General features: G+C 38.1%; 1 protein-coding gene across 3 annotated transcripts in view; it reads right to left on the bottom strand.

Moving 5' to 3' along the window:
* Nucleotides 1–14719, bottom strand: part of SPATA6L (spermatogenesis associated 6 like) — a 101942-nt gene that overhangs the window by 4285 nt on the left and 82938 nt on the right. For 2 of the 3 annotated variants that reach the window (XM_021006323.2, XM_021006325.2), the window contains 3 exons: nt 14276–14463; nt 11402–11492; nt 8230–8347 (listed from right to left, as the gene is read on the bottom strand). In XM_021006323.2, the coding sequence (XP_020861982.1) occupies nt 8249–8347; nt 11402–11492; nt 14276–14463 (378 nt within the window). In that variant the 3' untranslated portion in view covers nt 8230–8248. The remainder of the gene's footprint in view (nt 1–8229; nt 8348–11401; nt 11493–14275; nt 14464–14719) is intronic. The other variant, XM_021006324.2, reaches the window with a different exon arrangement.

Here is a 14719-nt window from a genome sequence, read left to right as displayed (position 1 = left end):
GGAATGCTCTCTCTGTGTCCCCTGGGTTCCCTGGATTCCTTCAAATCTCACCTGAAATCTTACCTTCTGCAGGAAGACTTTTTAGATCCCTCTTAATGCTCCCTTTTTCAAATGTGAACTTATCAATGAGGGCAGAGATTGCTTTTGCTATTCTTTAAATCCCCAGTGCTGAACACATGTTGTTGTTTTTTTCCTGTTCCATTTACCTTCTTATGTCTCTGTTGAGTCTTGTAATGGAAGATCAAATTTTCTGTTGAGCTCTGGTCTTTTTATCAGGAAGATTTGGAAGTCCCCTATTTCATTGGATGTCCATCTCCTCCCCTGAAAGATTATGCTCATTTTCGCTGAGTAGTTGATCCTTGGTTGTAATACAAGTTCCTTTGCCTTACAGAATATCATATTCCACACCCTACGATATTTTAAAGTAGAAGCTGCAAGATCCTGTGTGGTTCCATGATATTTAAATTGTTTCTTTCTGGCTGCTTGCAGTATTTTCTCTTTGACCTTATAATTTTGGAATTTGGCTACTATATTCCTTGGCGTTTTCAATTTGGGATCTCTTCCCAGGAGGTGATTGGTGGATTCTTTCTATGGTTATTTTACTCTCTGGTTCTAGGACCTCAGGGCAGTTTTCCTTGATGATATCCTGAAAGATGCTGCCCAGACTCTTTTTTTCATTGTGGTTTTCAGGTAGGCCAATAATTTTTAAATTGTCTTTCCTGGATCTATTTTCCAAGTCAGTTGTTTTACCAATGAGGTATTTTACGTTTTCATCTATTTTTTCATTCTTTTGTTTCTGTTTGACTGATTCTCACTCTCTCCCAGAGTCATTAGCTTCCACTTGCCCAATTCTAATTTTTAACAAATTGTTTTCTTCAATGAGGCTTTGTACCTCCTTCTCCATTTGGCCAATTGTATTTTTTAAGGATTTGTTTTCTTCAGTGTACTTTTTTCCAGTTGACCAATTGTATTTTTTAAGGACTTGTTTTCTACAGTTAATTTTTGTCGTTCCTTTTCCAAGCTATTGACTCTCTCTTGCATACCTCATTTTTTTCCCCAATTTTTCTTCTACCTCTCTTATTTGACTTTTAAAATCCTTCTTGAGCTCTTCCAAGAAGGCTTTTTGGGCTTCATACCAGTTCATAGTCCCTTTTGAGGTTCCAGATGTGGGTTTGTTGACAACGTTGTCCTCTTCAGAATTTCTGCCTTGATGTTCACTATTCCCACAAAATGAGAATCTATAGTACATTTTTTTTGCTCATCATGTTTCTTTATTTCCTGGCCTTTAAAAAGATTGAGCTCTCCTGCTGGGAAGCAGGGGGTGCTAACCCAAGCTTCTTGTGTTGGGAGCCTGGTCACCAGCTTTGTGTGCTGGGGGTTCCAATGCTGGCAGTTGGAGGCTGTAGGGTTCTGGCAGCTTACCTGGTACTGGGCTGTAATCAGCAACACTGGGACTCTAGGGGTAGTCTGGCCCCTGGAGGTTGCCTACTAACCTGGACCTTTCCTGCCTTTTGCTTCCTTTGGCTCCTTTCAGGTGGATGTTTCGCTGCTATGGGATGTTTCTCCACCTAGGGGGAACCCTTGGAGCACTTCCCAGAGTTTTGCTGAGGCACTGAGAGACTTGGTTGCTGTAGAATGCTGAAGCACATGGTTTTTTGAGCCAGTTACCACTGGTTCCCCTGCCCTTACTGAGGCACTTGAGGGTCCTGGTGTTGGTGTTTGCCTGCTCCACCACCTGGGTTTCAGGATCTCCTCCTAGTATGCTGAGGTGGGACTTTCCTCTAGCTTGCTGGGACACCTCCTGTTCTGTACTGCCCCCCTTCCCCTAATACAAGAGGGGCCTTTCCCCTTAATCCCTCAAGCTACCTGGGCTACCGTACTGCTGCACCTCGTCTTTCTGCTGGTTCAACTGTTTTAGGGTTTTTCCTGGGGCAGTATTTTCTGGGCTTTCAGAGGTTAATAAGGGAGGGTGAGAGCAACTTCTTACTTTGCCGACTTGGCTCCCAGAAGCAGAACTACCCCAGTGCTGAACACAGGTGCTTACTAAACACTTGTTGACTTTAGTTGTCCTTAGGGGTCATCTCATCATTTTACAGGTGAGAACACTGAGAGCTAGGGATGTTGAGGGATTTGCCCAAGGTCATACAGGGAATAAATGGCAGCACTGGGATAGAAGTGGTCTCTGGACCCTAAATTCACCAGTCTTTGTGCTGCCTGACTTTTTAAGGTGTGAAGGATAGTCTTGCTGTGACCCCCACCTTTCTAAGTTACAAATTGTGATGTTTTCTAGTGGCCTTGCTTTCCCTACTTCTCTGTTACATGTTTCAGGTAGTTGGGAATCTGAGCCAGACACAGGAGGTGGAAGATAAAGATAGTGAAGGGAAAACTGGAAAAAAAAACTGGAAAAAAAGAATCCACCATGTCAATGACAATTTCTAGCTTGAAAATTACTTGGGAATAGCCCATGTAATCTGTAATAATCCTTGCCCTTTGAAAAGTTTAAATCTAGAAAAAGAGGGACCAATCTGGTCTTTCTTATGTTCTTTATTAGTACATACATGTGAGTGGTAGATTAGGAATGGCAAAACTAAGGGGAACCAGTTTTCTAGCTGAGTTTAATGGTGGTTTGGTACGTTTGCTCTATGTATTCAATAAATGCTTTTTTAACTATCATGGAGGTGCCAAAATGGAGGTAAGAGGCTAGATTGTGCATTAAGGGCAGCTCAGGTAAAGGCATAGAACCCATAAAGGAGTTCTATATTCAAGGAAAGTAAAACCTCTGCACCTAACTGAAATAGGTATGATTAACATATATAGGGGAATGAGATCAGTAAGGAGTTTGAACTAAGGTGCACCTACCTTAGTGCTCTTCAAAATGATCACATACATCTAAAAGGATGAAAAAAATCACTATCATAGCTATAATGTCTATTTTTTTTTCTGATTCAATATAAATGTATTTAGTGCCTATTATGTACAAGGCCTCCCTTGCTTGGTGTTGAGGGTACAACATATAAAAGGAATTTACAATCTAATAAGCAAACTATAACTTTTGTGCTTCCTGACACTGAAGGGCTTTTATGATACTCCAATCCTAACTTTTTTCCTATGCTGTGAGATCCTTTTCCACTTTCCTCCACAGCTCCTCTTTCTCCTCATCCCTTGAAGTGTAGGCAGACCCCAAAGCTCCATCCACAGTCACCGTTTTTTCTCTCTACAATCTCTCCATTGACAACCTAATCGAACTTCTGGGACATCAATTAAATTCTCTATACAAATTATTCCAAAATTAATATTTCCAAACTCAACCTTTCTATTTCCATGCCTTTAATTTCCTGGATGTCTCACTGGTCTAGTAAAGTCAATTTGTTTAAAACTGGAATCATTATATTCCCTACAAAACTGCCATCCACCCAATTTCTCTATTTCTGTTCCAGGTTTGGAACTCAAAAGCAAGTTGGAGAAGTAATCATCCCTTTGCATTCTTTGTCCAAGAATATTAACCAATTTTGGAGTACAAGGAGTTGGCAAGGTGGAGAATTATGAGGTCAGCAAACTCCTGAATAAATTTCTACTTCAGAGGGTTTTTACTGAAGGTTTTTTCCCTTCAATTTGAAGGATATTATTCTTTATACTAATCTTCTCCAGAAGTATAATTTCTTAGCAGAATAGGGAGAGGGTAGAGAACATGAGTGAAAGGAACAAGCATTTATATAGCATCTACCATGTTCCAGGTACTGTGCTAATCGCTTTAAAATTTTTATCTCATTTGATCTTCAGAACAATACTGTGAGGTAAGTGCTATTAATTATCCCCATTTTCCAGTTGAGGAAACTGAGGCAGACAGTGGTTAAGTGATTTGCCCAGGTGTCTGAAGCTGGAGTTAAACTGAGGTCTTCCTGATTCCAGGCCAAGTTCTCTCTCCCCTGTGCTACCTTGCTACTAGCAAAAAAGCATCTGGTTCTAATTCTTCCTTACCTCTTACCTGGAGTCCTTATGTGTCTTCCTAACAGGTCTCTTTTTTCCCTTGCCTCCTGTCTTCCTTCCCCAATACAACCTTCATATCATTGTCAAATTAATATTCCTAAAATTCATGTCTGATTACATCCATCATCTGCTCAAAAACTTTTAGTAGCTTCTCATTTTTTACCAAAAAACTATAACCTCTTTAGTTGGACCCTGAAAGCCCTTCATGATTTGACTATAGCCCTCTTTTCCAATACTCTATTTCACATATGCTGTACTCCAATCAAACCAGACCACTTGCCCAAGACCCGATCTTGTCCTGCATTTTCTCACTTTTGTGACTTTGGACTCCCTGCCCTCATGCATGACAAATCCACCAGCTGAAATGTTCCTTTAAGGCCCACATGACAGTCTATCTCCTCCATTAGGCCTTCCCTGATTCCCAACCATCCCCAAGCCATAAGAACCTGTCCCTTGTCATCTCTGACACTACTCTGGACCACTCCTATTGATCTATCAAATTCTAATTTATGTTATAGTCATCTATGGATTTGTCTTGGTGTACTTGATTATAAACTCCTTGAGAGTGGGGAACTGTGTATTGTATCTCTGAATTCCCAGTGCCCATAGAGAACATGTTAATAGATATTCAATGAAATGAATAAAATTTCTAAAGTAATGAATTTCTCACTGTTATTTTGAAGCTGAGAAAATGAAATACAATAATGATAGAGCCACTATTACCATATGCAAGCACACCACATGGATCTTTAGTTGGTTCTGCAGAAACAATGAATTAAGTGGAAATACTATGGAGGACAGCATTCCATATTGACTCTATTATAGATAGAAGATGCATTCCTAGGAGACCAAAATTCAGATTGTAAAAGATCAAAATTTCTCTTTATAGAGACCTGAGACAATGATAGGAAATCTATTGGATTAGGGTGGTTAGGGCTGCTTGAACATGTTAATGAGCCAAGTAGTCGAAATCTGACACTCTAACTCATAAGAAGGACCCCAGAGCTTTGTGGCTGGTCTGATAATTACAGATTTTATCTGGATAGTGAAAGATGAAGAAAAATCAATGGTAAGTATACAAAGAATCAGTTAGTGGAGGATGACTAACTCAAGAATGAAACATAGATGGAAATGGAACCCTCACCTTCTTTAAAAGACTAAAGGAGTAGGACAACCAATGGAACTGTAACTTTAGCTTGGCAGAAATTGAGGTATCGTTAGCAATGTTTTAGAAGCAGTCAGCACCAAGGCCAGCACCAAGGCCAGCTGCTGTGGCAGGTAATAATAAGTAGCTAGCTGGTTCAGCACAAATGTTGGATATATGACTACTAGAGTTGAGCTGCATTTGTACCACCATTGTGAACTCACAAATTATAGAATCACAGAGTTTTAGGTTTGAAAGGCTTCCCAGCAGACCAAAAGGAAACCTCATTTTAACATCTCGTGTAAAAGCTCCTCCAGATTCTGCTTGAAGACTTCCAAAGGTGGAGGAACCCACCACCTCTCTGGGCAGCCTATTAAATGTTTGGATAGCTCTGACTGTTAGGAAGTTTAAGAAGCCTAAATTTTCCTTTTTGCAACTTCCACCCATTCTTCCTGGCTCTGCCCTCTGACTAAACAGAACATGTCTATACATTGCACCACCTAGCTGTCCTCCATGTGACAGTCTTTTCTTCTTCAAGCTAACCTTGCCCAGTTCCTTCAGCTGATTATCATATGACATAAATTACAGGCTTTGTACCATCTTGGTTGCTTTCCTCTGGGTACTCCCTAGCTTATCAATACCCTTCTTAAGCTGTGGCATCTAAAAGTCCATTCAGACTACTGCAGATGAAGTCTGACAATGGCAGAGTACAATGAAATTATCAACTCCCTATTCCTAAGAGCTATGCCTCTCTTAATGCAGCCCAAACTCATTAGATTTTTTTTGACTGCCACATGATACTTCAGACTCATAATGAGCTTGCAGTCAACAACCCTCTCAAAAAATATTTTCAGAATAACTGTTCTCTAACCATGCTACTCCCATCTTATACTTGTGAAGTTGAACTTTTCACCTAAATTTAAAACATCATATCTATCTATCTCTACTGAATTTCATTTTATTTTATTCAGTCCAATGCTCTAGCCTATTAAATCTTTTTGAATCCTGACTCTATCATCCAGCTATCCCTCTTTATTTTGTGTCAACAGCAAATCAGATGAGAATGCCACCTATACCAATGTTAAACAGTATGGGCCATGCACAAATCCCCAGAGTATACCCATAGAGATTCCTGCCACATTGACATTGAACCACTAACAACTACTCTCTAAGTCTGGCCATCCAAACAGTTATGAAACCTTCTAATTATATAATAGTCTAATTTACATCTCTCCATCTTCTCCACAAGACTAGCATAAGACATTTTTACAAAAGTCTTACTAGAAAGCAGGCAAACTACGTTTCTAGCATTCTCAACAGACTATTTGAATAGGAAAGGCTGCCAGTAGTGCCAACAGGTTTAACTAAATTGATTGAATTTTAAGCTTTATACAGTTTGGATTGCTCACAAGGCAAGTGTCATGCCTGCATGAGCATCCTAGACATAGGAAAGACATACTATCTTAATTACTCCAGAACTTTCACATGCCATTATTACCAAGGAAGTTTAAGGAAGAAGAAGGGCTATTGCCACAGCCAATATGTTTAACTAGACTGGACAATTTTTGTACCTTTAGGTTTCTCATAGAGCACAAGTGAGACCCAAATAAATCTCAAAGGTGTGGAAAGTCAATCAACAAGCATTTATTAACTGCTTACTGTGTGCTGAGCACTGTGTTAAGAGCAGGGGGCAACTAATTTTATTTTTAGACAACTCTAATTGTTAGGAAGTTTTACTCAGAAAAAGTCTAAGTCTGCTTCTCTGTAACTTCCACCCATTGTTCCTATTTCTGCCCTCTGGAGTCAAGAAGAACATACCTAATTCCCCTTGCGTATGACAGCCCTTCAGATACTTGAAGATAGCTATGGAGTTCCTGATAAATCTTCTCTATTCCAAGTGAAAATCTCCATCCAGTTCCTTCAACAGATTCTCCTGCAGCATGTTCCTCATGTGGCATGGTGTCTAGTTCCCTTATGACTCTGGGTGCACTTCTCTTGGCAAATTTCCTATGTTCATCTTAAAATGTGGTACCCAAAACTTTGCACTGTCCTCCAGATGTGGTCTGATCAGCACAGTGTACAGCAGGACTATCAAGTGGTTTATTCTGGCCACTACATCTTAATGCAGCCTAAGATTGCATCAGGGTATTAGGGTTTGGGGCTGCCAAACCACATTGCTGACTCATGAATCTGGTAGTCCATTCAAATCCCACAAGCTGTTGTTTAGCTTCACTTCTCCATCCTGTACATTTGCAGCTGATTCCTTAAACCTAAGCAGAAAACTTTACATTTATCCCAATTAAACTTCAACTTGTTAGATTTGTTCCATAATTTTAACTTTTCCTTTTTGACCCTGACCTTCCATCATGTTAGCTGTCTCTCCCAGCTTTGGGTCATCTACAAATCTGACAAAAAATGCCATCTCTGCCCTAATTCAAGTCCTTGATAAAAATTTTGAAGAGCACAGGGTCATAGCCCAGCGTCACATCCTCTAGAGCATTTTCCCTTACTCCTTTGTCTTATTCCAGGGTAAAGGAAATCCTTTATTCCTTGAATGTCTCTGGCTACTGTTTGATCTCTCCTAAGCCTTTAATCATATTGTAACCAATATTATAATAATGTATATACTTACCTTATTACTAGACAGAGAACTCCTTGAGGGTAGAGACTAGCCCCTATACATTCTTGCATCTTTCCTCCCCTACAATGTGCAACATATTGCCTTGTGCATCATAGTACTTAATAAATATTTTCTCTCATTGAATTGAAGGGAATGTAACTGAATCTCTTTGCAATGACATTTCATTAACTGAAATCCTTGGTTTCTGTTGAACAGCAAAGTACAGATCAAAAAGGCAGTGGTCCAAGGTTGGTATAATAAATACTTTTCAAATGTCAATGTTGAAAGACAAAGGAGAAAGCTTGTTGGGATAACTGTGAATAATAAGTATCATACCACAGAAAGAAAGGTCATCATCCTTATTTCCCTTTCAATTTCTCTCCAAATAGCCTTTATAAATTTATAAATTTTGCTTTGATATTAGGCAACCAAGATTAAGCCTAAATAGAAAGACAAAAAGATCACTTAAGCTGCTTACCTATACAAGTGACAATTACTTAGTAATGCCTGCGCTCAAAAGGTTTATGTTGGGGGGAGCGCCTCAAACAGGGGGTCCTTCTTCCAAAGATGGCATCAACTTCAGAGTCAGTTACTCCCTACAAAAGAACACAGAAGCTGGCTAGCCCCATCATTCATTCACGCAAATATTATCAACATAGATGTCTCAAAAAAAAAAACCATGAACTGTAGAGAAGAAACAAAATAATGCACTGTCACGGGTGTGGGGTAATGAACCTGTCCCTATTGTCGTCTGTTCTATATGGATTACTGAGTGTCAGTTTCTTTATGTGTAAAACTAGATGGTTTTAAGGTCCCTTCCAGTCAATGTATTAGACTTAAAGGCAGAAAAGATCTGGGTTCAAATCCTATCTCTCACCCTTATTAACTTTGGACAAGTCATCTAAATTCTTAAGCCTGTTTCCCCAGCTGTAGGAGTAATTTGAGAGTAATGGTATTTACACTAACTACCTCACAGAGCTGTCAAGAGGGAAAGGATTTGTAAACTTTAAAGCATTTACACAGATGCAAGTTGTTATTATTCCAGCTCTAGATCCAATCATCTAACTCTAGGACCCAGGAACCAGTCACTAAGAAGTTGAAGCATTTGTGGGAGACAGGGAACCAGTTGGATTTCTTCTAGCCCATACATGCCTAAAAATATCTGAGATTCACCACCAAAGAGACAAGTAATGGAAGCCTATGAGTAGGAAGAAGGAAAGGAACACGACACACAGTGAGCAGATGAGAGAAAGTAGGCATGAGGCTGAATGCTTTTTCTTGGACCTTAGACTAAAGATAACATAGATATAATGAAATTTTTCAAGGAGCTTTCTTCTGAGCAAAGAGAGAATGAAAAAATGAAGATGATGGTAGGAAAGAATAGAGTACAGGTACATATATAAAAGAATATTAATATTGAGGGATCAGAATTCTAACATCCCTAATGATAGAAATAGAGTGCTTTTTCCCATTTTGTATAAATGCAATCCTTTAAATATTATTTCATTAACTATATGTAATACATACATGTAATACATATAAATATATATACATAACCACGATTTACTTTTGATTGGCTTTTTTAATGCATTTCTCTCACTAGAATAAAATGCAGCCTTGATGTCTCCCTCACATACAATAAAACCATAATAGATTTTATGACAGATTCAATTATGAAAATAACTTTGTTTAATGATTTGCTGGGTACTGACATTAAGAAACAGGAAGATGCATGTTCACTTCAAGTATTTGCCTGTGTCACAGAAGATGTGCTGCCCAAAGTCAAAACAAAAGAAGAATTCCCTACATATGGTAAAGTTCTCCAAATGTTCTTAACCATAGATGACATTGTATTAATCACATTGAACTCCAGAACAAGAGAAAACTTCCTTAGTAAAATTCACAGTATTGCAAACCAGATTGGTCTAAATATCCACATAAAAAAACAAGGTAGATAGGAAATGTGTGTTGTCCAGACTATGAGGGGCAGCCCATTAAATTTGTGCATTTGTGTTCATCCCTTGGACAGGTACAATGGGAAGACAATTATCTAGGCCCAAAATTGTAGAACAGGATGAAATTAGGTTGAGTTGCATTTGGAAGACTTTCAGTTATTCCAAACTCTGTATTGCCACAAAGGCCAGCTTCTTTAAGATCAGTATTCTTTCAATAATATCATATGTCTGTGAATCAGAAAACACCATGATCTGAGAAGAATCACAATGAGAAATTATCCAAAAGGCAATGGAAAAGATACAATGGGTTTAATAAGGCCTATTACCAGTGATGACTTGTACATGGAAAAATAAAATAAGAAACACCAAGAACATGTATGACCAGAAAAAGAGGCAACCAAGTCATGAAGCAAAAATAAAAAACAATGGCTAGACAGCCTGCATGTCGCATTGGCCCCATTCTACCTCTAAGATAGTGAAAAGAGAAATAAACAGCTAGAATTCCACTTTGTCAAAATCCTTTATGAAGGATTTATAGGGAAAAAAGCATGGAAAATAATTGCATAGGATGAGAAGATATGAAGGAATGCATTTTATATGAGTGTAAGGAGTGCCTGCAAAGAACAAAGGAACAAGTTCATTTAAAATGTTCATTTGATAAGACTGTCACTCCTAAGGTGAATCAACAAGCACAAAAGTCAGAGGACAAATTTAACTAGATTGTGATGTTATGTTCAGGTTGCACTAACTGCCATTAATAACTCATTTGTTTGCTTTTGAGATTGTGAAAGGTCACTTGAATACTTACTGTCTCAGCAAAAGGAGGAGTATCAGGAGTTTCTGTCAATGGGTTATAAACATCATCTTATAAGTCAAGTGGCAAAAAAAAGTCTCCATGAATTTAACTCTTAAGAATTCTGTCATTCTGTCATTTTATTTTCACTAGTTGTGCCTCTTCATGGATGGCAAAAACAAATCTGTTCTACCTCACACTGTGCTCTTTGGCCCTTGAATGAAGGCCAGTGGGCCATGGCCAAGTGGATAAATTATAATCCTATATCAATCTTAAAGAAAAGACTTTAAGGTAATGGAACATAAATACAGGTCTAACTGACACAAAAATATAAGACCAGTCACACTCAATAACCAATAGATAATTGGTCGAAGGGTGTTAACAGAGTTTCACAAGATCATAAACTTAGAGCCAGAAGGAACCTCAGAGTCCACTGAGTCCAAACCTCTCATTTTGTAAATGAAAAAACTGAATTGATTTATTCACATACGGGGAATAATTTTCAGAAGAAAAAATGCACAGGATCAACGACCGCATGAAAAATGCTTCAAATCACTAAGAATAAGAAAAATACACAGGAAACCAGCTTTGAAGCTTCACTTCACATCCACCAAATGAGCAAAGACAATAAAAGACAGAAATGGTCAATAATGGATGGACAACAGGAGCAAAAGTACTCTAGTAGACATTCTGAGTGAAGCTATGAATTAATCCAACTGTTCCAGAAAGATTTGGCATTACAAAAGAAAAGCCTTATCCAGAAAAGACTGATGTTTAAAAAAAAAAATCAGCAATAAAAAAAGGCAAAAATGAAATGAACACAGAGACCTGTGATCACAGGAGTCAGTTATCTCAGAAAAGCCCGTTGTTCTTTTGCCAACAACTGTCTAGATTTAACTGACCAGGTAGAGTCGTTGTCGGGCTTTTTGAGAGGTCAGATGATCCCATACCCTTTCATGAATCTTCTCCCAAGCGAAGTGAGGGCTGCAGCACCTGTCAAATAGATTAAATCATCAAATTCCAGATCTCTTCCATCAAAGAGCTTCACATCCTCTGTCAGAGACATGTGGCAAACTAGACCCAGCCTTAACCAGGACCCTACACATTTGAATTCAGCCAATAAAAAAAATTGAGGAGGAAGAGGGGAATCCAAAACTCTAAAGCATGACTGTGTATATACAGCACATTTCCCAAAAGTCATCATTATTTTCCATGTAATGGAAATCACAGTGAGTGTTCTCTAAGACAACCTTAAGAATTTATTTAACCCCTGAAAATATTTAAGTAATTTATCCAGTTCCTACATTCATGGTAGGTCAGTGGGTTAAGGGATGAGGCTGATAAAACCAAAACTGCAGGTTTAACCCCTTGAAGCTTTGTTCACAGACTGCACCCCTAAGCCCAGCTAGCCACTTGGCAAATGTTGATCGTGTTAAGCTACTACTTCACAAGATATTCTCTCCTCCCTTGACTGCCATGACACTAAGTTTTCCTCCTATCCTTTGGACCATTTCTTCTCTGTCTGCTTTCTCATATCATCATCTACCTCCTATCCTCTGAAGATATCCACCAAGGCTTTGTCCATGGGTGCCTTTCATTCCTCTCTCTATACTTTCTCCCTGGTGATCTCATCTGCTCCCTTGGGGTTAGTTATCCCCTCTATATAGATGAGTCTCAAATTTATATATTCCTTCCTAATCTCTCTCCTGAACTCCAGTACCATATCTCAAACTGCAAGATATTTTCACATGAATTTCCCACTGGTACCTCAAATCCAACATGTTCAAAACTGAATTCATCATCATCCCCACTTAAACTGAAAAATATTTAAACTAAATCCACCTCGGAATTTCTATATTGTTGTCAGTATCACCACCCTTCCAGACACATAGGGTTTGAAACCTCTCTCTAATAAATACCACCCATATCCAAACAGTTGCCAAATCTTGTCAGTTCTAGATCCACACCACGTCTTGTATATACAGGACCTTTTCTCTGTTCACTAGAAGGTTAAAAAAAAACACTAAAATTTTAAATAATTCACTTGCAAAAAGCACATTTTTGTTCATCACACCCTAGTTCATCTTGTCACCACCTCTTCCTTGAATAATAGTCTCCTATCTGGTCTCCTTTCTTACATTTAATCCTATCTACCTACTACACAGTTACCAAAATAATCTTACCAAGGCATAAATATAACCATGCTACCACCCTTCAAAAATCTTCAGTAGCTCACCGTTATCTGTCAGATGAAGTCCAGACTCCTTAACATTACATTCACTCAATTTGGCTGAACCTCACATTTCCAATATTAACTCTATTCATCTTTATTAACCACAGGTTCCGAATGAATCTATTCAGTTTCCTACATATACATTATAACTTTTTACTTCTGCATCTTTGTTCGTATCATTGCCTTTTTGCCTCCTCTCCCTTTCTGCCTAACAAAATCTTACCTACATACTGCAATGCCCAGCTAAAGTGTCTACCTCCATTAAGTCTTTCCACATCACCCTAGCCAAAAGTAACCTCTCCTTACTACAAACACTTAAAGCAATTTTGGTTCAATTTAAATGTCAATTTAGCATTACAGGTCCTGGGCTTACATTCCTACTTAGTCAGTAGATAGCTATGTGACCACAGACAAGTCATTTCACTTTGTTAGTCATTATTTGTGTTGTTAGGCAGCATACTTTGCTGTCATTTTTCTTACTTTTATTCTAAAGTTAAATATGAACATGTAAAATATTAACATTAATATGGTATTATTTATGTTTGATTTTCTCCAGATTAGAGTGCATAATCAAAAGTTAGTTTTATCATTGTACATTTAATGTTTAAATGACTATTTCTAAAAATCTATTTTTAAGCCAAAACTAAGATATTATAATTTCTGGAAAACTTCCTGCATTTTCCTTCAACAGTGGCACATGCTATTTTCCTTGTCTATTTCAGACTTAATACATCCTTTTAGAATGTGTGTCATCTGGGTTCTGATAATATCTACTCAGTGGGTCTTTTGTGAATACCCATATTCTTTTGAATATGTGGAATTTTTCCTCCCTTCTTAATCACTGGTAGTGCCCAGAGAAAAAAAAAATTAAGAATCCTGTGACAAAACATTAGTCCTTCTTTTAAAAACCTACTTATCTTTTTATGTCCTATTCCATGGCAGCATCCCTTGAAAAAGGAGGTCAGATATTCCCAATTTCCAGTCCTTTATAAAACCTTCAGAATTGTTTTAATTTTTGTGGCATGTGAAAATCATTACATAAGGGGTATATTTAAAGAATAAATGAAATCAGTATATAAAGGTAGTGTGGGATAGCCACAAAAACCTGGGTTCAAGTTCCACCTGTGATACATACTAGCTATGGGACCCTGGACAAATCATTTAACCTTAGTGATTACTAGAGAATTCTCTAATATTCTAAGTTGTGAAAAAGCACCAAACTGCTTTGATAGAGGAAACTTCTTCATCCAGGAATGCCATATACAAATAAAATTACTGGTGTAGTTCCTATCTCTAATTCTGAAATTTGAGTTTCCTTTCCCCATATATCTTATTATGAACAATAGGTTCTTAGCTATGCTATTCAGTATTAAGCAAAAAGTTCCATCTCTATGATAGGCCCTCAAAGGACTAATTGTCTCCCCCTTCCAAACAGTTATAAGCAAAACATTTTAAAGAAGTTAACTATGTCTGATCTCTTCCTGGTTGACTCCTAATGATGTACTCTCAAGCAACAGGTCTACAATTATTCTAGAATGCAAACCTGCGTTGGTGAAGGCAATGCAGAGGTGGACTAGGTGATCGATGTTGACGGACAGCAAATGAAGTTGAATGGTGAAAATTGGAATCCCCTTGGTTACCATGACCAGATGAGATATTTCCAAATCTATCTGAATATGGAGATAACATTTCACGCCTCCGAGCAATCCATTCTGCTTGATCCCTTAAAATCTGGAAGACAACATGCTTTATTATTTAATTGGGTTTTTTTAATTGAGGGAAGACAAGAAAATCAGGAGAAGGAAGAAAACTGAGTACACAGCCATTTCCTGAAAATATGAAGAGGGTTAGGAGAGCTGGAAAGATAATGTTAAGCTCTCGAAGTCAAAATGCAAATAAATAATATCTACGTCTGTGATCACAGAGCAAAATCTTGAGTGGATGGAAAAACCCTGTTTCTTTTTAATACTTCCAGAGATCAATTCAT

This window comes from Phascolarctos cinereus, unplaced genomic scaffold, assembly GCF_003287225.1.
Source record: "Phascolarctos cinereus isolate Bilbo 61053 unplaced genomic scaffold, phaCin_HiC Scaffold_4;HRSCAF=312, whole genome shotgun sequence".
NCBI lineage: Eukaryota > Metazoa > Chordata > Mammalia > Diprotodontia > Phascolarctidae > Phascolarctos > Phascolarctos cinereus.
This window is presented reverse-complemented; position numbering and strand designations above follow the sequence as displayed.